Source organism: Coptis chinensis, chromosome 5 (genome assembly GCF_015680905.1).
Source record: "Coptis chinensis isolate HL-2020 chromosome 5, ASM1568090v1, whole genome shotgun sequence".
Classification (NCBI taxonomy): domain Eukaryota; kingdom Viridiplantae; phylum Streptophyta; class Magnoliopsida; order Ranunculales; family Ranunculaceae; genus Coptis; species Coptis chinensis.
The window spans coordinates 91,520,783-91,543,127 of record NC_141460.1 but is presented as its reverse complement, the minus strand read 5'-3'; the positions used below and the strand labels follow the sequence as shown (position 1 = coordinate 91,543,127).

The following is a 22,345-nucleotide window of genomic DNA, read 5'->3' as shown; positions in this document are numbered from 1 at the left end:
TATGATCAATAATTGATAATGGATTTTGAAGTGAATACTCGAAATCTGCTGGATTCCACTTGTCAAGCTCTGTAGCCTTCAAAATATTGAATTTCATTAGGTTACTTTAGCTTGAACCGAGATATGAGGAGAACATTAAGGAAACGTTACACGAAAGTATGAAAGAAACTGTGAATCAGAAAATATTTGAAATAAAGCAATGTGTAATCTAATTTAACAACAGCCGTTACTGAAGAATCTCAAGGATTCAAAAACAACAATAAGTATCTCTTTCATCATTCGTATTCCCATGACACACTCCCTAATTCACAGACTATATATTTCCCAAAAACAAACAAGTTCAATGAAAAAGTGAATTTACTCACCGATTTTGGTTGTGGCACCGGATCGTCATCAGTAAGGTCGACAACCTCTTTCTTTTTCTTACCATCTTCATTTCCTTTGACTCCGCCAAAAACTCCCTTTACAAAATGAATAGATATGATCATAATTACTCTACTCTACCTAAATATGCAGAAATTAATTTGGCAAAGTTAAACCTATTAAACATGATTTACTCACATAATTCAACCTCAATTTCAGCATTACATCATCCTTTTTCACCAAACTCGCCTTAACACTCACATCATCAGATTTCAGTTTGTCAATATCATCCTTGAATTGAATCAAACATTCAAGAAATAATAAAACATGATTAGAATCAATTACACATCTAGCTAATTCATTCTATATATATATATATATATATATATATATATATATATATATATATATATATATATATAATAAATAAAAAACAAGTTGAAATCAATAAACACTAACCCTGTTTATCACTCCATCATCTTCATTTCCTTTGACTCCGTCAACAACTCCCTTTACAAAATGAATAAATAAGATGAGAATTATGAAGAAATTAATACTATCTTCTTTGGCAAAGTTAACCTACTAAACCAATGAAATACTCACAGATTTCTGCACTACATCATCCTTAGCACTCACAGCAACATCAGATTTAATTTTTTCATTATCATCCTTGAATTGAATCAAGAATTCAAAAAATAATAAAACAATATTAAAATCAATTATACATACATATATATATATACATCAATTAAAATCAAGAACGAGTTAACTTAAAATCAATATTAAAATGGATTATATCTGATTCAATTAAAATCAATATTAAAATCAATTATACATCAAGAATTCAAAAAAATGGACAAATTTAGCGAAAGAAACGAAAGTTCGATTTGAATGATTTGTGTAAGTCTATAGGCACTGATTTTGAAAATGGTAGAGACCAATTTATCGAATTACTCTTGGAAGATATCCAAGAGTAATTCGATAAATTGGTCTCTACCATTTACAAAATCAGTGCCTATATACTTACACAAATCATTCAATCGATCGAACTTTCGTTTCTTTCGCTAAACTTGTCCATTTTTTTCATTTGTGAGTTATTGAAGAAGAACGAGTTCTTGAATTGTTTTCAATTAATTTTCCCTTTTGCTCTGGCGGGAGAACTAATATATAGGCTGGACTTGGGAAATGGGCCGAAAAAAAGCCCATACTAACTGAATGTCAGCCCTTGGATGCCACTTGGATACTTGGATGTGTGGAATATATTGGCATGCGTTCTAGAGTAAAATTAGCTTAACAAAATTTTAACTCACCTTCTTTTACCATTTCAACTGTTAGAAAGACACTCAACAATAATTTTCTCACTTTCTTCATCTAAAGCTAGAATTCAAAACCTAAGAATTGACAAAGGGTGGTACTTCAGTAGTTCAGTAGGCTTAGGCAGTTAGACTTGTGTCTGTTTTTAAACGAGCTAGCTTTATTGACAAAATGTGGAGGCTTAGAGCAAGTCCAATGGGGAGGTATATGGGCTTCTAAAGGCAAATATAGCACCCCAACTACAAAAATGGCATTCCAATGGGGCTGCTAAAAGGGTCTTAAATTTGGAAGCGACAAAAAACCGAGCCAAAGTTAAGACATTCGCTAGCAGCTGCCATAATAAGTTTCGGGAGACGGACGATATAATTTCTGCCGTCTGTTGGTTATTTATATACAAACGGCAGAAACTATGCCGTCTGTCTCCCCATTTTAATAAAATGGATGGATCGGCAGAAACTCGTCCCTGCATTCGCGTAGACAAAACCCGAGAAACCAAGAAATTTATTTTCCACTTAATTTATGTACACGGATAACCAAGAAATTTATTTTCCACTAATTCCCATAACTTTTCTTGTTTTCTTTGTTAATCACCATTAAATTTCATCGTTTTCTTGCTAATCATCATTAAATTTCCTCATTTTCTTGCTAATCACCATTAAGTTTCATCGTTTTTACAATTTTTTTTGCTTATATAAAAACCATCCTCAAACTATATGAGATTAACACGTTTTTATAAACAATTTTTTTTAAAAAAAAAAACAATGTCTCCTCACACATACTTCTTCCTTTATTTAGTTGTTTTCATGGCTATCCCCTATGAATGGTCTCCATCGCCTAATCTCGAGTATTCGATCGAAGAAGAAGAAGAAGATGATGATGATGAATGGCTTCGAGACTGCATCTTGCTATGAAAAGGGTAAATGACGAGGAGTGTGAAAGATAATGAGGATGAAGATTGATGTATATGTTCTTTTATTTTCCTAATTAATGTTATGTTTACCTTTGAAAATTTTGAATAATAAAACAGCTTTGTTTTTATCATATTATTTTTGCTTAAACTATTTAATTTTTTCATATTGCAATAAACAAAAACTAAAATTCCAACGGTATTCTAGTTCCAAAACTATTTAGTTTTTGGGAGTGAGGAGAGAAGAAGAGTGAGGGATTGAGGAATTGAATGAGTGAATTGAGAAGAGATTTGCATATGGAGTGTACTGTATATGCAGTTTATGCCGTTTGTTTCAATTTAACGTACAGATGGCAGAAACTCTGCAATCCGTATCCCAAACTTAACAGCTGCTAAAAGTCCCCATTGGACTAGTTTTTCGAATTTGGCCGGTCAAATTTAGTTGGGGCTGCTAAAGGGCCTATGTGGCACCTTTTAGCAGCCCATTATGGCTGCTCCCCATTAAACTTGCTCTTATTAGCTCATATAGTTACAAGTACGATCTTGACCCAAGTCTGAGCTGAGTGCTATAATAGCCTAACAGGTATATATGTCCTTTGGTAAGTTCATGTCTCTGGGAATAGATTAGTGGAGCACCAAACTAGTAGACCAGAAGAAATCGCTCTAAAGATTTTCATAATTAGCAATCAAGGGAAATTGTAATGTCGTTAAATGCTGAAGACTACTCAGCTCAGGCTCGATAGTTTTTAACATATCGTTGCATTGGCCTGACTAGCCTTGGGTATGTCGATCCAACACAAAAGGCAAACAGTATAAGGTCTAGTTGGCTTCCCTACATACAGCCGCGACAGTTCAACTAAGTAATTCTCTCCCCTCTATAGAGGAAGAAGGGCCAGTCCACAAGCAAAGTATGAACATTTGGTTATCAGTGTATCACAAGGTCAAAAGTGAGCAAATAAGTTCTATGTATACATACAGAGAGCAAGTCTGAGACACACATGTTTCAGTAACACCACCTAAATAAACAAACTTTTTTTAACAAGATAAGGCATGCAGAGATGCTGAAATATATTGGGGCCCCTTGGATTTTGCTTTGAAAATATGCTTTGAGCGATTTTGAGAGCGATTTTTTTCTGAGGGTAACCTAGTCTTTTCCTTTTCGGGTTCGTATCTTATCTTTTGGGGGGAAGGTGAGGAAGGTTACTCTTTATAGTAATCTTGACTTCGGATTTTCGGTGGCTTGCCACCGGTGACTGACTAGCAATGGTTTGGTGAGTGGACTAGTGATTATGAATCCACCAAGTAACGAGCCGTTTGTTTTACCATCAGTAGATCATGTAAAGTCCTAAATTATTATTAAGGGTAAATTAGTAAAGGATACTTGAACCTTAGGGGCGATTACGTACTGGGCCAGTCGGATAGACGGTTAGCTGACGTAACGTAAATTAATTTAACACCGACCGAGGAAATCCAATTAGTTCCGGAAAACCACTTGAAAAGTTTTAGATTTCATATAATTGGTTACTTAGAATATACTAAAAATAGAAAAGAAGATAAATAAGAAGTGATAAAATAATTTGGTGCGTAGTAAACTCGTGGGCACCTAACTAAATAATTTAATAGTCAATAAAAGTCCGTCGCCTGCAAACCCGAAAACTGTAAAACTGGACAAATCGCTCGACGATAGCGTCGCAATTACGGTATCGCGTGCGCAAACTTGGGCGTTGCACGCGAGGGTGGGGATTCAAAACCGGGTTAGATGCTAAATTAGAAGGTAAGGGCAGGATGGTCTTTTGACAAAAAAATAGACAAAATCGCACCCAAAAAAAAATCGCACAGACCAAAAAAATCGCACTTCTTCCCCAATTCGCACCCTTTAAAACCCTAGGAGAGAGAAACTCCCTTCTCCCCCAAATTCAGTGATTCAAACCAACAATTTAAACACCCAAACCTTGTCAACACCGAACGCGAGTGTGGAGATGCAAGAACTCTTGGAATTTCGTCGGATCGCAGAAAGAGGTGAGTGCGATTTTGTATCTATTTGATAATTCGATTTAAATATTGATGGATTTGGATATATCAATTGTAACTGAGTGTATTGGGGGTGTTGAAGGTCGACAATAGCAGTTGGACGAGCTGGAGTGGAGTGAAACAGTGGTGGAGTCGAAAAATTATTTGAATTAAGGTCGTTTTTACGAAAGGTGAGTAATTTGGTTTCAAACAATTAGTTTAAACTCGTTTTAGTGGTATTGGATGAAAGATATTTGAATGGGTTGGTTGTACACTTCGGCAGTAGCTCGGTTTGGAGAAGGAGAGTCTGCGATTTTGGTGAGGCAAATGAGCTAGGAACCATTGTTGTCTTTCTTGGTAAGAATTTGGTTATTCATTACAATTTCAAGAGATTTATGTCAATTTATAACCGTATAAGAGTTGATTGAGTAATGATCGAGGGATAAGGAACACCCACCGATTTTATTAATAGAATTAATGTTAATTGAGAAGTGGAGAATGGGTTGTCGTTGAAATTTGGACTGGGAATTGGGATAGAATAGGATTGGCGTCGATATAAGGGCACCGCCATGGCCAAACAGTAGAGACCGTCCGAGTTACAAATGCGAAAATGGCCTGTAGCTCTAATCCGTAGTTAGATAAAAATTTACCCGAAACCAAATTCGTAGTGTCGAGATTCTTCTCGACTTACGTTATATAAGAATTCTCGTTCGTTCGATAACTTCTAATGGTCGACGTATATGTATATGCTGTATAGGATTGAATTCGAGTTGATTCGGGTAAGCGGGCTCAATTTGGTTAAGTGGGCTTGAGGAGAAGGAGCTTGCTAAGGTAGGAACCTACATCCCAATATATAGTCTGCTTATTTTCATGCATGATTTGAATTGCTTAAATTGGAAATAGATAGTTTGTGTATCAACCATGCATGTATATATGATATTCATGTTTTGCATTGTATTTCCTCGCTATAAACTATATATATATATATAGCTTTTGTGTGAAATGGGTTTTCTGTAAAATCGGGGTAGCGAGGGATTGTTTCTTTGTTAAAAGTGAAAAACTGGTTTTTGGGAAAGGTTCGCGTCTTGTCTCCCATGGGGAGAGAGAGAGATGGATTTTTGAAATGCGGGTAAGAATTACCCGGTTGTTTGTAATTAGCGAGAGGTTAAGGATTTTCCTGAATGGGGTTGTTATTTACGATGATGATTCGCCGCTTGGGAATCATCGGTTGTTATTTACTATGACTAGCCCGTTTGGGAGTCATAGGTTGTTCTACTCGAGGATGGGAAATCCAGGAACTCACACCTACATAATCAACAGTTTTAAAAAGAAAACTACATAGGTAACTAGAGTATTTGAAAATAATCGGTAATATGAGTATATATATATATATAGATATTACTATGTTTATCACGAGGGATTTAGAAAAGGAATTGTGAATTCCTATAAAGAAGGAACCGTATTCGCATTTCGAGAGGGATGGTCAGCTTCTAGGATTCCAACCGCGGCGCATTCTTTCGAGGTGGTGGGCCACCTTTAAAGGGATGCATCAATTGGATGTAGTCCGGAATTCCTTTTCTACTTTTCTAGATAACCATGCTTGTAATGCGTGTCACCGTATGGTGATTAGCTTGTGTGGGGTTACATGCTACCTCGGCGAGGTTTAGAGGCGAGGGAGGAGTTTAGTCCACTGGATGTGTGTCGGGATCCCGAAAGCAAATCTGCAGTCGTCGAACGGTTGACCACCGTAAGTTAGGTGACGGCCCGTATGGGGTCGTGGTCACAGGGCCCACCCGAGCCCTAAAAGCTTTGGGGATTTTGTGTCTGAACACAACAATGGCATTTCATCTCCCTCACCGGTAAAATCGAAAACAACGGTGCATGGTTCACACTGGGAAGTACTGAACCGAGATTGCCTGTGACTGGGGTTGAGTACCAGTCGTACCCTCACCATTCTAATAGGATGCAGCGGCCACAATAGTTGTATGATGGTTGTGAAAGATGTATTTGAATATTAAAGAAGCATGCCGATATGATTTATGCTAGCTAGTGATGTATTTATATAGTCACGATATTTTGATTCGTATTATAAAAACCTGCATGTTTCAAATGATTTCTATAAGTAGAATATGTATTGGTTATGTGCGTTTCTACTGGGCATAGTTGTTTGCTCATCCTACTTAACATTTCAGACGAACCAGTTGCAGAGGAGGCTTTTCCTAACCTTAGCGATGAGGGTTATGGGGATTTGGGAGGATTTCCTTATGCTTGACGAGGACAGAGTCAAGTTCATACTTTTGGTTGTATAGAGATAGTCTAGTTCCTTATTTTGCTGTATATATTGAGAGCTAGCTCATTTTGATGTATTTATTTGATGTATTGGAGTGTAGTTAATCTTAAACCTTTTGATATGTATATGGGTATCACAAAGGGTGTATAGGGTGGAGATTTTGTATATATATAGTTGTTGGAAGGGTATTATGAAGTGTTCGGGGTTATGACAGTTTTATGACAAAGTTATGACAGTTTTAGGGTTTACTGAACGTCGATCAAACAAAGGAAACTCTGCCGAAATTTCGGTAGAATCGGGATAGGTGTCGGCCTCGAGATTCATTCCACGTCCTCGGGATGTGTGTTGGGTCTCGGGGCGTGACAGATCAAGAGCCTTCTACTTCGGCTGCAACAATGAATGTTGAAAGTTCTTCGAGTGATCACTTTAAACAGAGCAAGTCAACAACTTTTTCTCCTCTTTTAGAGCGATATGTGATAAGCACCCAAAACTGTAATATTATACCCCATAGAGACATAACAATTTGGTTAATTATGTGTTTAATAATCATGAAATAATCGCATTTTTGTGATTTTGCAGGTTGGAACAACTAACGTAAAAATGATGATAAAGTCAGCATTTAAGCATGGAATAGGGAGTATACAGAAGCTTTCCGATTAAGCCCACGTGAAGCCCAACAAAATCCTGACTAAAGCCCAAAGACTCAAACATTACGTAATCCAAATGAACGGGATTATGTGCACAGAAGCGTCAAACTTCTGAAGCTCATATCTCTTGAACCAAGACTCTGAATGCGATGAGTGAGCTGCTCAGACGATCAGTGTGACGAACTCTACACATAGGCGGGAAGTTGTAAAAATTCCAAAAGACCAGACCGCCACTGGACACTGCATATGTACCCACTAGGTAGGCCCGCAAGATTTGATGAGTCATCATGCAAGTCAATTCAAGACAAAGGTCAAATTTGACACCTTGCATGAAATTAATGAAGTTGGTTGGATTTAGGTGATGATTATCTAAAAAAATGAAAAGTGTCAAATGGGGGTTAGTTTTGGATAAGAGGAAAGTAAATGAGGGGGGGGGGGGGGTGTTTCACGTGGGAGAGGTGAAAAATGCTCTCTTATGGAAAAGGGGGCTGATTTTGGAGAAGGCTAGCATTTACTTCCTTTATTGTTTTTCCTTTTTCCATTCCTTGTCTTTATCTTTTAGTTTTTAGTTTTTTAGAGAAAGCTTGTAACATGTTAATGGTGGAACACTTTGTAGTTCTTGAATAAACTCTTTCTTCCTTAGGTAAAACAGGTTGTTCCATCTTGTTTCCTTTTCTCTCTCTCTCATTTTACATATCTTCTTGTAGTTTTTATTCAATCCTAGGATCATGAGCTAAAACCCTCCAAAGTGGAGGGTTAATGAAGCTCATGTGAGAATTCGTATAAATTTCTTAGAAGTAGGATTCACTGCCTGGACTTAAGGACACATGAAACACACTACCCCAAAATGGTAGTGTTCGGCCAAACTTGAGGCCTGGAAGTGAAGAAGGACTCGCGTGCGCCTCCCTTTTTATGCCTGGGATAGCCGCGCGCGCGGGTCTTCTTTAGCTTCTTGTTTCCAGATTTGATAGGATTATGTTGTATGAGTCCAGGAGTTGAGATGGAGTTTCAGAGATGAAATTCCAGTTCAACTTCTTATGCTAGGGAAATGTACTTAGAAATGGGTTCATTTTGCTAGGGATCGACGCTCAAGCCGGTTCGGGTTTGATAATGAACCCAAAACAGCTTAGAGATGGTAGTAATCCGATACTAAGATAAGATAATATGACCTTGCATGAGCAGCATGATCCTCCACCCCTTCTTTCTCTTTAAATATCTTAGGAAAAATCTTAGTTTTTTACCGTTTTTCGTATTTCGCACGTTAAGCGTCATTTAGGATTCAACAAAGCAACTTAGCTAGCAAACCACTACGAAACCTACTCACTAGTTTCCTAACTTAGAGCTTAAGAAGGTTGTATGCTGTCCTAGAATTTAGGTTGGTTCGAATCCCTACTCTAACTAAACAAACGAAGACACGTGAGTAGGAACTTGTATTTACACCAAACGGAGAATAGAAATTCAATCTAAAGACCGCAAAGTGTAAAGATCAATATGAACCAGAGTTAATCAATGGAGTTGCACAAGTCCCGTCTTCTATTCTTGAGGAAGGTGATGATATTTGGAAGAACTACCTAGTGGGTTATTTTGTAGAACGCCGACTTCTGTACCCCATGGTCAAGAATTTTCTTGAGAAACATTGGAAGGTCAAAGGTAGCTTTGAGATATTATCTGATAAGGATTTCTTCTACTTTAAATTTGGTTGTGATGAAGATAGGCAAATGGTTATTGACAAAGGTCCAGTTTTTATTGTTGGTTGAGTTTTTGTCATAAGACCTTGGTCAGAGCAGATTGAACAACAAAAAAAAGGTACCAAGACAATTTCAATATGGGTGAAGATGGACTTACCTAAGAAGTTGTGGACTAAATCAGGTATTAGCTATGCAGCTAGCTTGATTGGCAATCCTATCTGTGTTGATGAGGCCACACAAAACAGAACTAGACTCAACTATGCCCGTATGTGTGTTGAGGTTGGTATCAACTACACTTTTCCCAACTCTGTTAGTTTCAATCTTGGATAAGGTATCATTGCTGATGTGGAGGTAGAATATCCATGGTTACCTTCAGTGTGTAGTAAATGTAAAGCCTTCGGCCATACAGACGCTAAGTGTAGCAAAACCACAAGGGTTTGGAAGCCAAGAAATCCAAATCCATCAACTGTGAATGTGAATACAAATGGTGGACAAACTAGTTCTACTGCTGGTTTGGGTAATAAGGTCACGGAGGTTGTTCCACCTGTTATCGTGCTTGGTAGGGAGATTGAGGTCTACAGAGTAGCTGAAACTCAATCCAATGAGCATGTTCTCGCTGTACCGGATATAGCAATGGAAACAATACCTATAGTGGTTTACCGAGCACCAATAGAGCTTGCGAAAGATATTACTGATGAGGTTCATGCTGTTTCAACACCTATTCTTATTGAGGAAGGGGCAGAAACACCCGTTGATAGGCTTTATGCACAAGATAAGGAGAACCATAATAGCATAGAAGATGACTTTGATACTGATGATGATGCTGATTCCATGAGTGAAATAGATCATTTCTCAGATGATCATGGTGATGGGGAGGAGCAAGTGATTGAAACAAGCATTGCTACTCCAACAGGGAAGATGAAGATTAAGACTAGATCACACAAAGAGGTTCTTGAAGGTCTTGATCAAGTTACTGGTTGGACTAAGGCTACCAAGAAGAAAAGAGGGGGACCTAGGGGGTCTACAAGTAAGGTTAGATGAATCATGTATGTGTATGGAACGTGAGGGGCATCAATGACCCTCACAAAGCCGCAGAGGTAAATAAACTCAAACTTGAAAAATATTTAAGTATTGTTGCTCTTTTGGAGACTAAAGTTAAAATGTGGCAATTTGATAGAATAAGGAACATATGATGCCCTTCTTGGCATATTTTGGAGAATTACAGCAAGAGTAGTGTAATGGTAGAATCTGGATATGCTGGGATCCAACTCTTGTTAATATTTAGAAACTAAAGGAGAGTGACCAATTCATTCATTGCAAGGTATGTCATGCGCCTAGCTCAGTGTGTTATTTGATGACTGTTATGTATGCTAGTAATGCCAGTTTTGACAGACTCACTTTGTGGAATGATTTAGTGAGTTTCTCTAATCCTAACAATCCTGCATGGATAGTTATTGGTGATTTTAATAATGTTCTTCATTCTAATGAGAGAATTGGGGGTGATCTAGTACATCCTAGAGAAATATTGGATTTTGCAAATTGTTTGCAATATACAGGTTTGCCTGACTTGAAGGCCCCAGGTTTTTTCTACACGTGGTCCAACAACTCAGTTGGTAATAAAAGGATTATGTCAAAGATTGATCGATGCCTTACTGATGCTCTTTTCCTACTACAGAAATTGAATTCCTGCCTCATGGTATTTCTGATCATTGTCCTATTCTTGTGACTTGGATGGACTTCACCAAGAGAGCTGGGCCATTCAAATTCTATAATGGATGGGTTCACTACCCTGAATTTAACAAGATCCTTTCTAATGTCTGGGAACAGAGAATATACTCAAACCCTATGTATGTTCTTATGGAGAAGCTCAAGAGACTTAAAATGGCTCTGAAGGGATGGTCGAAAAGGCATTTCATGAATATCACTAAGAGGGTGGACAAAGCTAGAAGAGAATTGTTTGCTCTTCAACAAAGTGTTCAGGCTAACCCTTTAGACTTGGGCCTTGCTCAACAGGAAAGATGTACAGGCTATGCAGACTTATAGAATGTTAGCAAGGACTGAAGAATATGAGCTGAAAAAAAATCTAATTGTGATTGGTACACCATGGGAGATAGGGGTACTGCTTTCTTTCATAACTCCATCAAGGAAAGAAAGCATAGAAATGTTATTTGGTCTATTACTAAGCATAATGGTGAGAAGCTTACCAATCAAGTGGATGTTACACATGAGATTCTTAGCTTCTTTAAGAATATGATGGGTGTCGAGTACACCAATCATGTTGAAGACTGCTTCATTGATGAGTTACAGGTGAGAAATGCTATTACTCCAAATGTTGTAGCTAGTCTTGTGCAGAGATTACCGCTGAAATTAAAAGTCTGCCTTGCTCAAAGATGGGGATACAAAATCACCAGGACCTGATGGATTTAATGCTTATTTCTTCAAATTCTGTTGGAATGTAGTAGGTGGTGATTTTATTAATGTTATCCAAAACTTTTTTGTAACTAACAAGATGCCAAGAGGAGTCAATGCAACTAGGTTGTACTTAATTCTTAAAGTGCAAAATCCTAGCAAGGTGGAAGATTACAGGCCCATTGCTTGTTGCAACATTGTATACAGATGCATTGCGAAGGTGATAACTAACAGATTTAAAACTTTCATAGAGGAAAGAATTGATCCTTGCATTGTCAAACTGCTTTCATCCCAGGTCATAGTATACATGATAATCTGTTGCTTTCTCATGAGCTCTTAAGAAGCTATGGCAGAACCAGAATATCTCCTTGATGCTCCATTAAAGTTGATCTAAAAAAAGCATACGATATGGTGAGTTGGAATGCTATCTTTATGATGCTTCGACGATTCAGCTTCCCTCCAAGAATGATACAATGGATTGAAACTTGTATTTCTACTCCAAGTTACTTGGTGCTCATAAATGGTGTTGTTGAAGGTTTCTTTGGAGGTAGGAGAGGGCTCAGGCAAGGATACCCTCTCTCTCTCTCTCCTTACCTTTTTGTTTTGGTGATGGAGATTTTGGGAAATTTACTGAAAGTTAGTATTGATGCTAAGATGATTAAGCTACATCCCAAATGTAAGAAGGTACGGATATCCCATCTATGATTTGCTGATGATGTTTTATTATTTGCCAGAGTAGAAGCAGCTTCTGTCCTTGCTGTCATTGAAGTTCTTAATTCTTTCTCTGATGCAACTGGCTTATCAATGAACAAATCCCCTACTATTCTAGTGGGATTGAACTTGTTTCTCCTCCTATTGCATGTCTTGGAGTTCCTCTAGTGTCTTCAAGATTGGGTATCCATGAATGTCAGGCTTTAGTGGAAAGAGTTTCCAACAGAATTACAAGTTGGAAGGCAAGGACTCTTTCACATGCTGGTAGGGTCCAACTTATACAATCTGTTCTAACCTTATTTCATACTTATTGGTCTAGAACATTTATCCTTCCCAAGAATGTCCTTGAACAGGTTTCTAAGTTGTGTGCAAGGTTCTTATGGAGTGGTCCAGCTATGGAAAATAAATTGCATCAGGCAAGCTAGGAAAGAATTTGTTCGTCTAAAGAGGAGGGTGGTCTTGGTATTACTGACTTATACAAGTGGAATAAGGCATCGTATTGTGGTCTAGTTTATAAAGTAGCTGCTAAGGAGGACACTATGTGGGTTAAATGGGTTTGGCAGCAACAAGTCAAAAAGAATTTCTTCTGGACAATGCAAATACCTACAGACTGCTCCTGGGTTTGGAGACATGTACTGAAGACCAGAAAGTTGGCAGTTAAGTTTACTAGAGTAAGAATTGCTAATGGGAAAACTACTTTACTATGGCATGATCCCTGATGTGCTGGTGGTGCTCTGCTTTATAACCACGCATCATTTCAAGCTTGGAATTTTCCTATTGATGCAACTGTTGAGGTTCTCATTACTCAAGGGAGATGGAATCAGTTTGTTGAAAACATTCAAGATGCAGTACTAAGAAATTATATTCTTAGTATCCCTATAAATGATCATATCATTCATGACACTGTTATCTGGACACCTTCACAGTCTGGTAAGTTCACTTCTAGTTCAGCTTACAAGGTTATGAAAAGGACAGCAGTTAAAGTATATTGGGGTAAGGTTGCTTGGGGTAAATGGGTGATACCAAAACATTCCTTCTCATGTTGGCAATTGTTTTCAGGAAGTCTTCCTACTCAAGATCGATTGATTAAGAAGAAGGTTTTGAGGCAATTTTTATGTTGTCTGTGCCACCAAGAGAGGGAGAACTCTAAGCACTTATATTTTGTATGTCCATATTCTCAGGAAGTGTGGAAGGGGGTCAAATCATCTATTGGTATTGTTACTGATTATCGAAACTCGAACCAAGAATGGACAAGTATTCTTAAGTTGTGTGGCAAGCGAAATGATTCAGCTGATGAGATACTCAAAGTCTATGTCTGTGCAGTGATAAACTACATTTGGAATGATAGAAATAATCGAAGGTTTCAAAACTCAAGATGCCCAGCCAAAGTAGTGAAGGACAAACTTATTAGAGAATTAAAACTTTATTTGCAAGCGCAACTTATTATAGTTGCCGACTCTGATCATACTCGATTGCTTACTCAAAGACTGGGTTTGAACATTTCTTTCAGCAACAATGTGGATGTTAATTGTGATTGGATTAAACCTGATCCTGATACAATTAAATTGAATGCAGATGGTTCCTTGACTGCCTCCTCAGCTGGAATAGGTGGAGCAATACGCGACCATGAGGGCAACGTTCTACTGGCTTTTAACGGCAGCAGCTCAACCAAATGTATCCTTACATTATAACTTATGGCAATCAAGAAGGGCTTGGAAGGTTGTTTACAAACCAACTTCAAGAAGGTGGTAGTGGCGTCAGATTATATTAATTTCTCTGTAAACATGCGTAAAGATAACATTTTCCAGCCTTGTATTATGAATTTTGATAGCTGCTATGATGTTACTGCAGTACCAAGGGGGACCTTCATCAGTTCCCTTAAGGATTTGTATTGCTCTTAGAGAATCAGAACACAGTTTGACCTTGTTGCTTAGAAGCAGGCCCACTTCAATGGCTTTGAGTTCCTGGTACACCTAGCACTGATCTTTTGTACCCTCCTCCTGCGTAGGTTAACGTACAAGACATTTCCCATTTGATCCACCATTGTCCCTCCATATATAGCTTACACTATTCTGTGTCATAGAGCCATCTTATAAACAAACTTTTAAGTCCACTGAAAAATACATTTTCGAGCTAAATAGCACTCAATATTTGCTGCTGTTGCAAAACAAAATTTTATCACTGGAGCAATACACACACATTTGGTAAATCATCGATTAATAATCCAGCTACGTGCATAATTAGGAAAAATATTACTGGAGAAATCAGTTAAACAACATAACCAAAATAGGATCCCATATAGTACCCCCACTTCCTCACATACTGAAGTTCATATAACCAAGCATGAGAGTGAGAGCTTATTAACAACTTACAAAAGTGAATAGACTAGGTATAACATAGCCAACAATAAGCAATTTCCATGTTATCATGATTCCCCAGAAATACTTAAGCCTCACTTGTCCCAATTCTAAACAGGCCGGCCAAGAAAACCAACACAACAACAAAATCGAAAAACATCAAAACGGGGCATTCACTTATTTCGAGCTTTAATTTTGTAGTGTTTCCTTTTGATTCCTAAACTAAGCACATCTAACGATCATGCTTTACTATACCAATGGGACATACAACACTTCCTACAGTTGTAGACTTGTAGTTGCTTTAAGTTCTCAATCAATTTCCACAAGTTTCACTTGGATTACTGATATGAGTGTGCGCTACTTACACACTTATCTATGTTCCCATAACTTAAGCTACGTACATAACTTGGGTTAACTCCTAAGTTCTTGCAAAGCACCTGGAGAGCTTCGCAGTCACTACTTCTCTAGACTGCTCCATAGCCAGGTGGGCCTGGATTTTCTTGAAACGTACCATCTGTGGTAGTATAACATGTCAAATCCTTCAAATTTACTTCCAAAAGTCGAAATTTTTCGGAATTCTAACTCTAGGTGGCCTCAAATTCGGTCGCATCACCTGTCCAACTGCATTCTTGTTTGCAAATTTGGCAATTTGGATCGGATGCGGAGCGACAGTCGTAATGTTGCGCGCCATTGCAAATATCGCCCACAGTTTTTACTTTGACCAAAGACTGCAACAATGGTAATGGTGGCGCCCACTTCTAATGTCGCGTGCTTCAACGGGCAAAAAATGGCCGAAATTCTACATCCATATATCTACACTCATCTTCTTCTTCATTTTACATACACTCAACTCAAACATTCTTATCTAAAATCTCAGCCATTTCATACACAACACTTTTAATGTCACAACCAAAACAAAGCAGGGTCCAAGTTGGACAAATGAAAAAAATATTGCTCTTACTAGAGTGTGGATTGAGATTGGAGAAGATCCTATAGTAGGGAATGATCAATCGGGCCAAGTTTATTGGGAACGAATTATGGCCACTTACGATTGCGGTCAAAACCATTTCAATCATCCTAGCCATAATTCGAATGGTTTTGAAAGTGTATCAGGATTTGTATTTCTTACTCAATTTAATTGTATCAGGCCGGATCAGGTTTAATCCATGCACAATTAACATCCACATTGTTGCTGAAAGAAATGTTCAAACCCAGTCTTTGAGTAAGCAATCGAGTATGATCGAGTCCTAACTATAATAAGTTAAACTTGCAAATAAAGTTTTAATTCTCTAATAAGTTTGTCCTTCACTACTTTGGTCGGGCATGAGTTTTGAAACCTTCGATTATTTCTATCATTCCAAATGTAGTTTATCAACTGATAGAAATAGACTTTGAGTATCTCATCAGCTGAATCATTTCGCTTGCCACACAACTTAAGAATACTTGTCCATTCTTGGTTCGAGTTTCGATAATCAGTAACAATACCAATAGATGATTTGACCCCCTTCCACACTTCCTGAGAATATGGACATTCAAAATATAAGTGCTTAGAGTTCTCCCTCTCTTGGTGGCACAGACAACATAAAGATTGCCTCAAAACCTTCTTCTTAATCAATCGATCCTGAGTAGGAAGACTTCCTGAAAACAATTGCCAACATGAGAAGGAATGTTTTGGTATTACCCATTTACCCCAAGCAACCTTACCCCAATATACTTTAACTGTTGTCCTTTTCATAACCTTGTAAGCTGAACTAGAAGTGAACTTACCAGACTGTGAAGGTGTCCAGATAACAGTGTCATGAATGATATGATCATTTATAGGGATACTGTAACGCCCGTATTTAAAATACGTATTTATTTATTTATTTATTTATTAATTTAATTATTTATTTAATATTTGATTGGATTGGATTTGGGATATGTGGGCCTGATTTCTGGGCCCGAGTCTGTGTTGGGCTTGGGTTTCAAACCCAAGTATATAATCACATTGTTCTAGATAATAGGGTTCCTGGAGAATAAAAAAATAATAAAAATGGAGGCGGCTTGTTTGTTCGAGAATTGGAGCGCGACAATTCGGACGATGAGCGAGGGATTCGTCGGGGGTTAATACAGGTGAGTAGATATTTTATGGATTTATTTTATTAAATTCTCGTTACTGTTGATTTCTCTTCGGTTAAAATATGTCGTGTTATTAAAACTTGAAACTATGGAAATTTGTATTTGAACTGTCGAACTGGGATACTGTGGCGGGGTAGATATTTTTTTGTTAGTTGAACTGTGGATTTGGGGTATTTGTTGGTTGAAATTTGTGGGTTGATGTCGGGGTCAAGTGTGCAAGTGGTTGATGTGGGTTATTGGAGGTTGGTTGGATGCTGTCGAAGCGGGAGCGTGGAGTTCGTTAATGGCGGCCAAGGCTATGACCAAGACATCGCCAGTACCACTTGTATTTAACTGTTAAATGTTGTTTTTGTTGAGTTGTGGACGGATGATGGGTCGTAGACTTGCGGTGAGGGGTTTGAGCGCGGTTGGGAGCTCGGAGAAGAAGCTTTAACGGTGGCCGAACCGGTGGTTGGGCTGTTTTTTTTTTGTTTAATTGGAGTGTGGGGCTTTTACACTAGTCAGTGTATAGTTGATTGTAGTGGATGGGGCTGTCGAAGGAGGGTTTTCAAAGCTCGGAGAGAAGCCATTAATGGCGGCATGAAGATTCCAGATCCAGTTTTGGTTGAGTTTTCGCAGTATGAGGGAATCGGTTTTTGTGGGTATGGAAAGATGGGGTTTTTATGGGGGTTCAAAACAGAACCGTTTTGGGTTAGGTTGGAGTGCCGTTGGGTGGTAGCGGTGGCCGGACGCGAGCTGGTGAGCTGAGAGAGAAGGGGGAAGACGACCTGTGGTCTCTTTTGGGCTTGGGCTTAGTTGTTCTTTTGGGCCGGGTTATAACTTTTTGGGCCTTAGAGTGTTTTGTTTGGGCTCTTTTAGTTTAAGTTGTTTTGGACCGGACCACATTAGTTATTTTTGGGCCGAACCAAGTAAAGTTTGGGGCCAGTTTAAGTTTCATTTTTAGTTGGCTTGGGCCGAAACCTATTAGCTTTCTTTGGGCCAGTTTCAAGTTTATTTTGGGCGGTCCATATAACTTAAAATATATCTAATTGGGTCTTTAAATGTTTAAACTTTCGGGTTCTAAGGTTTGGGTTTGGCCAGTTGGGTCCGAACCATTACCTTGGTCATGAGCCCATGAGCCATGCGACCTGACCTTAAATAATAAACCATGGCTATGACCATAGCGACCTTGAACATAGGAACGACAGTTTGACTTCGACCATGATGCGTTGACTTTGACCATTGACTGTTGACTTTGACCGTTGACTGTGGAATGTTGACTTTTTTCCAGTTTTTCTCATATTTAAGAATATGGACAAATATAGTAATAAAATATTATCGAAAATTATATAACGTTGTTTGTCATTATCTAATTAAGATTACCGTGAGTAGTGTGTAAAGCATATATATATTGGGCTTTGATTGTGGACTGTAGATTGTTTAATTGTGATACATTTTATGTTGTAAATTGTATGGACAAATCAAATGCTAAAATGCTGTGGAAACTTGTATAAATTTGGCTATCATTATCTAATTAAGATTTGACGTTGATATTGTGACATTATATAATATGTTGGGATATATATATTAAATGCAATAGTTTTGGAAAAATAAATGTATAAATGCTCCATTATTTTATCGGTAAGATGCTAGTAGAGTATTTGTGGATATTTTCCACGGGATGATGGCGTAGTGCAATAATATATTGGCACGTGACAGAATGAAATGGTTATGAGATATATTGAGATATTTCTAAATATTTTGGCTTAGTGCAATAATGTATTTGACCTGCACGTGATATAGTGGAATGATTATGAGTCATAAATGTATGACACCTGAATAAATTACGTAACGAAAATCCTAGAACCTAGCTACCACAACTCATGTGATTTGCCCTGTGTGGGCGTGTGCAATTTGATTGGCCCTTCTGGCATTTCAGTGAATCCGAATGGCCTTCGGGCGTAAGTAATATGATTGGCCCTTCTGGCGTTTCATAAAAATTTGAATGGCCCTTCCAGTGTAAATTTGAATAGTGGCTTGATTATTCCGTTAAGAAAATAGAACGAGACGCGATATTTTATGCCGAATAGTGACAATACTTACATAATGGCTTTTGTGTGAGGGTTACGGTGTCAAAGCATCCCTTCCAGGTAGTTTAAGCCGGAGTGGTTCATTATGTAAGGGGAGGCATGTAGATGTACATGTTCGGCGTTGGGAAGCGATTGTGGTAGCCAGGGAAACTAGGCAAGACATAGATACGACGTGATTTTAGGGACATGCAATGAAAGCCTTAATTAATATAATTATAGTAATATGTTGGTTAATGATGTATCTTTAGATAGATGATTGTATATGGTTTTGCAGAAGTGTGGGTCAAACTAATTACTTGGGCAGAGACAACCCACTCTGTAATTGAGCATGAAATGCGGTACAGGATATAATATGCTTGGTTGAGTATTTGTTTAGTTATAACCTAAGGCGCCTCGATGGAGGAACTACATGCCTTTTTATTATGCGTATGGTTTGTTGTGTGGTTAGTGGGAAGTTAAGGCGCCTCAGTGGAGGAACTACATGCCTTACTTATTATACCTAAGGATGTTGTATTAGTCGTTAAAAGTTAAGGCGCCTCGGTGGAGGAACTAATTGCCGTATGGATTGTGTATATATATGTATAATTATATGTTGTATTTTAGAACTACTCACACCAGTATTTTTATAATGCTGACCCGATTTGCATGTTTGCTTATCGGGTGTGTTCATTAAATGAACATAGTTGATAAGTCTTGACAGATTTAGTGTTGAAGAAGATTGGTTGCTGCTTGTGGTTTGTGTTAGCGTCGCATTTCAAGATAGGCCTTGTTTTCCTTTGAGGTGATATAGATTTTCAGTTGAGATAAGGTTATTTGCATTTTCATTTGTAAATTTTTGTAATGAAGATGACTTTTGTTTAAGTTTAAAATTTTTATTAGTTTTTATTTATCCGCATATTTAAACTGTTTATGGGTTTTTGGGAGTTGAGAGTGCGTCACACCTCGGAGATCGAAGAGTCGGGAACAAATAATATTTTTCCGAATTCTGTCGAAATTCGGGGTGTGACAGATACTAAGAATATAATTTCTTATTACTGCATCTTGAATGTTTTCAACAAACTGATTCCATCTCCCTTGAGTAATGAGAACCTCAACAGTTGCATCAATAGGAAAATTCCAAGCTTGAAGTGATGCGTGGTTATAAAGCAGAGCACCACCAGCACACCAGGGATCATGCCATAGTAAAGTAGTTTTCCCATTAGCAATTCTTACTCTAGTAAACTTAACTGCCAACTTTCTGGTCTTCAGTCATGTCTCCAAACCCAGGAGCAGTCTGTAGGTATTTGCATTGTCCAGAAGAAATTCTTTTTGACTTGTTGCTGCCAAACCCATTTAACCCACATAGTGTCCTCCTTAGCAGCTACTTTATAAACTATACCACAATACGATGCCTTATTCCACTTGTATAAGTCAGTAATACCAAGACCACCCTCCTCTTTAGACGAACAAATTCTTTCCTAGCTTGCCTGATGCAATTTATTTTCCATAGCTGGACCACTCCATAAGAACCTTGCACACAACTTAGAAACCTGTTCAAGGACATTCTTGGGAAGGATAAATGTTCTAGACCAATAAGTATGAAATGAGGTTAGAACAGATTGTATAAGTTGGACCCTACCAGCATGTGAAAAAGTCCTTGCCTTCCAACTTGTAATTCTGTTGGAAACTCTTTCCACTAAAGCCTGACATTCATGGATACCCAATCTTGAAGACACTAGAGGAACTCCAAGACATGCAATAGGAGGAGAAACAAGTTCAATCCCACTAGAATAGTAGGGGATTTGTTCATTGATAAGTCAGTTGCATCAGAGAAAGAATTAAGAACTTCAATGACAGCAAGGACAGAAGCTGTTTCTACTCTGGCAAATAATAAAACATCATCAGCAAATCATAGATGGGATATCCGTACCTTCTTACATTTAGGATGTAGCTTAATCATCTTAGCATCAATACTAAATTTCAGTAAACTTCCCAAAATCTCCATCACCAAAACAAAATGTAAGGAGAGAGAGAGAGAGAGGGTATCCTTGCCTGAGCCCTCTCCTACCTCCAAAGAAACCTTCAACAACACCATTTATGAGCACCGAGTAACTTGGAGTAGAAATACAAGTTTCAATCCATTGTATCATTCTTGGAGGGAAGTTGAATCGTCGAAGCATCATAAAGATAGCATTCCAACTCACCATATTGTATGCTTTTTTTAGATCAACTTTAATGGAGCATCAAGGAGATATTCTGGTTCTGCCATAGCTTCTTAAGAGCTCATGAGAAAGCAACAGATTATCTTGTATACTATGACCTGGGATGAAAGCAATTTGACAATGCAAGGATCAATTCTTTCCTCTATGAAAGTTTTTAATATGTTAGTTATCACCTTCGCAATGCATCTGTATACAATGTTGCAACAAGCAATGGGCCTGTAATCTTCCACCTTGCTAGGATTCTGCACTTTAAGAATTAAGTACAGCCTAGTTGCATTGACTCCTCTTGGCATCTTGTTAGTTACAAAAAAGTTTTGGATAATATTAATAAAATCACCACCTACTACATTCCAACAGAATTTGAAGAAATAAGCATTAAATCCATCAGGTCCTGGTGATTTTGTATCCCCCATGTTGAACAGTGCAGCTTTAATTTCAGCTTCAGTAATCTCCTGCACAAGACTAGCTACAACATTTGGAGTAATAGCATTTCTCACATGTAACTCATCAATGAAGCAGTCTTCAACATGATTGGTGTACTCGGCACCCATCATATTCTTAAAGAAGCTAAGAATCTCTAACATGGTCAAGTGCACCGACTTTTTTAATATCATCCCACCACATCTTAAGTGCACGTGGAGTGCATCGAACCCGATACATAACACATCTATGATGTACACAAAATGAAACTAAAATTAAAAAAATAAAAATAAAAATGTGCGTATTTAACTACTAAAATTAATTACTACTACTGCTAATATATGAAATTAAAATACATACATGTTGCTCAAGAACAACTCTTGAGACATGCCTATCATGAAACCTCCTAGACACCGGTCTAAGATGGCTATAGCCTCAGCAAGAAATTCAAAATAGACTTGCTGATACTGAAGCAACAATGGATCGGACTCAGCTCCCTGATTTCGAGCTCCAGAAGTGGTTGGTTCATCACCTAGATCACTCATGGGATTGTTTCAAACATATGCACTATTACCACTCTTGTCTTCTTCTTCACCGTCACCACTCTATCTTGTTTGGTTATTATAGACGTATTCGTCGTCGGAATTCATTTTTTTGCTAGAACTAGAGAAACTAAGTTGAAAAAAAATGTGTGAAATGACAAAAGTTTGACTGTCGCGCGACATTTAAATAGACATAGCACGCGATATTAGTACTGGCGCGTGTGGTGGGCTCTACAATTAATTTTGCGGTCGTTATTTACAACTACCTAGAGTTGGTCAAAATTTGCGAACAGATTTTC

The 22,345-nt window shown here is 38.0% G+C and overlaps 1 protein-coding gene across 1 annotated transcript in view; it reads right to left on the bottom strand.

Moving 5' to 3' along the window:
- Positions 1-1,182, bottom strand: part of LOC147500038 (uncharacterized) — a 55,642-nt gene extending 54,460 nt beyond the window's left edge. Inside the window, exons 1-4 of the mRNA XM_086561757.1 lie at positions 1,164-1,182; positions 967-1,090; positions 823-873; positions 562-654 (exon numbers count right to left, since the gene is read on the bottom strand). Of these exons, the coding sequence (XP_086417883.1) occupies positions 562-585 (24 nt within the window). The 5' untranslated portion in view covers positions 586-654; positions 823-873; positions 967-1,090; positions 1,164-1,182. The remainder of the gene's footprint in view (positions 1-561; positions 655-822; positions 874-966; positions 1,091-1,163) is intronic.
- Between the last annotated feature and the right edge of the window lie 21,163 nt (positions 1,183-22,345).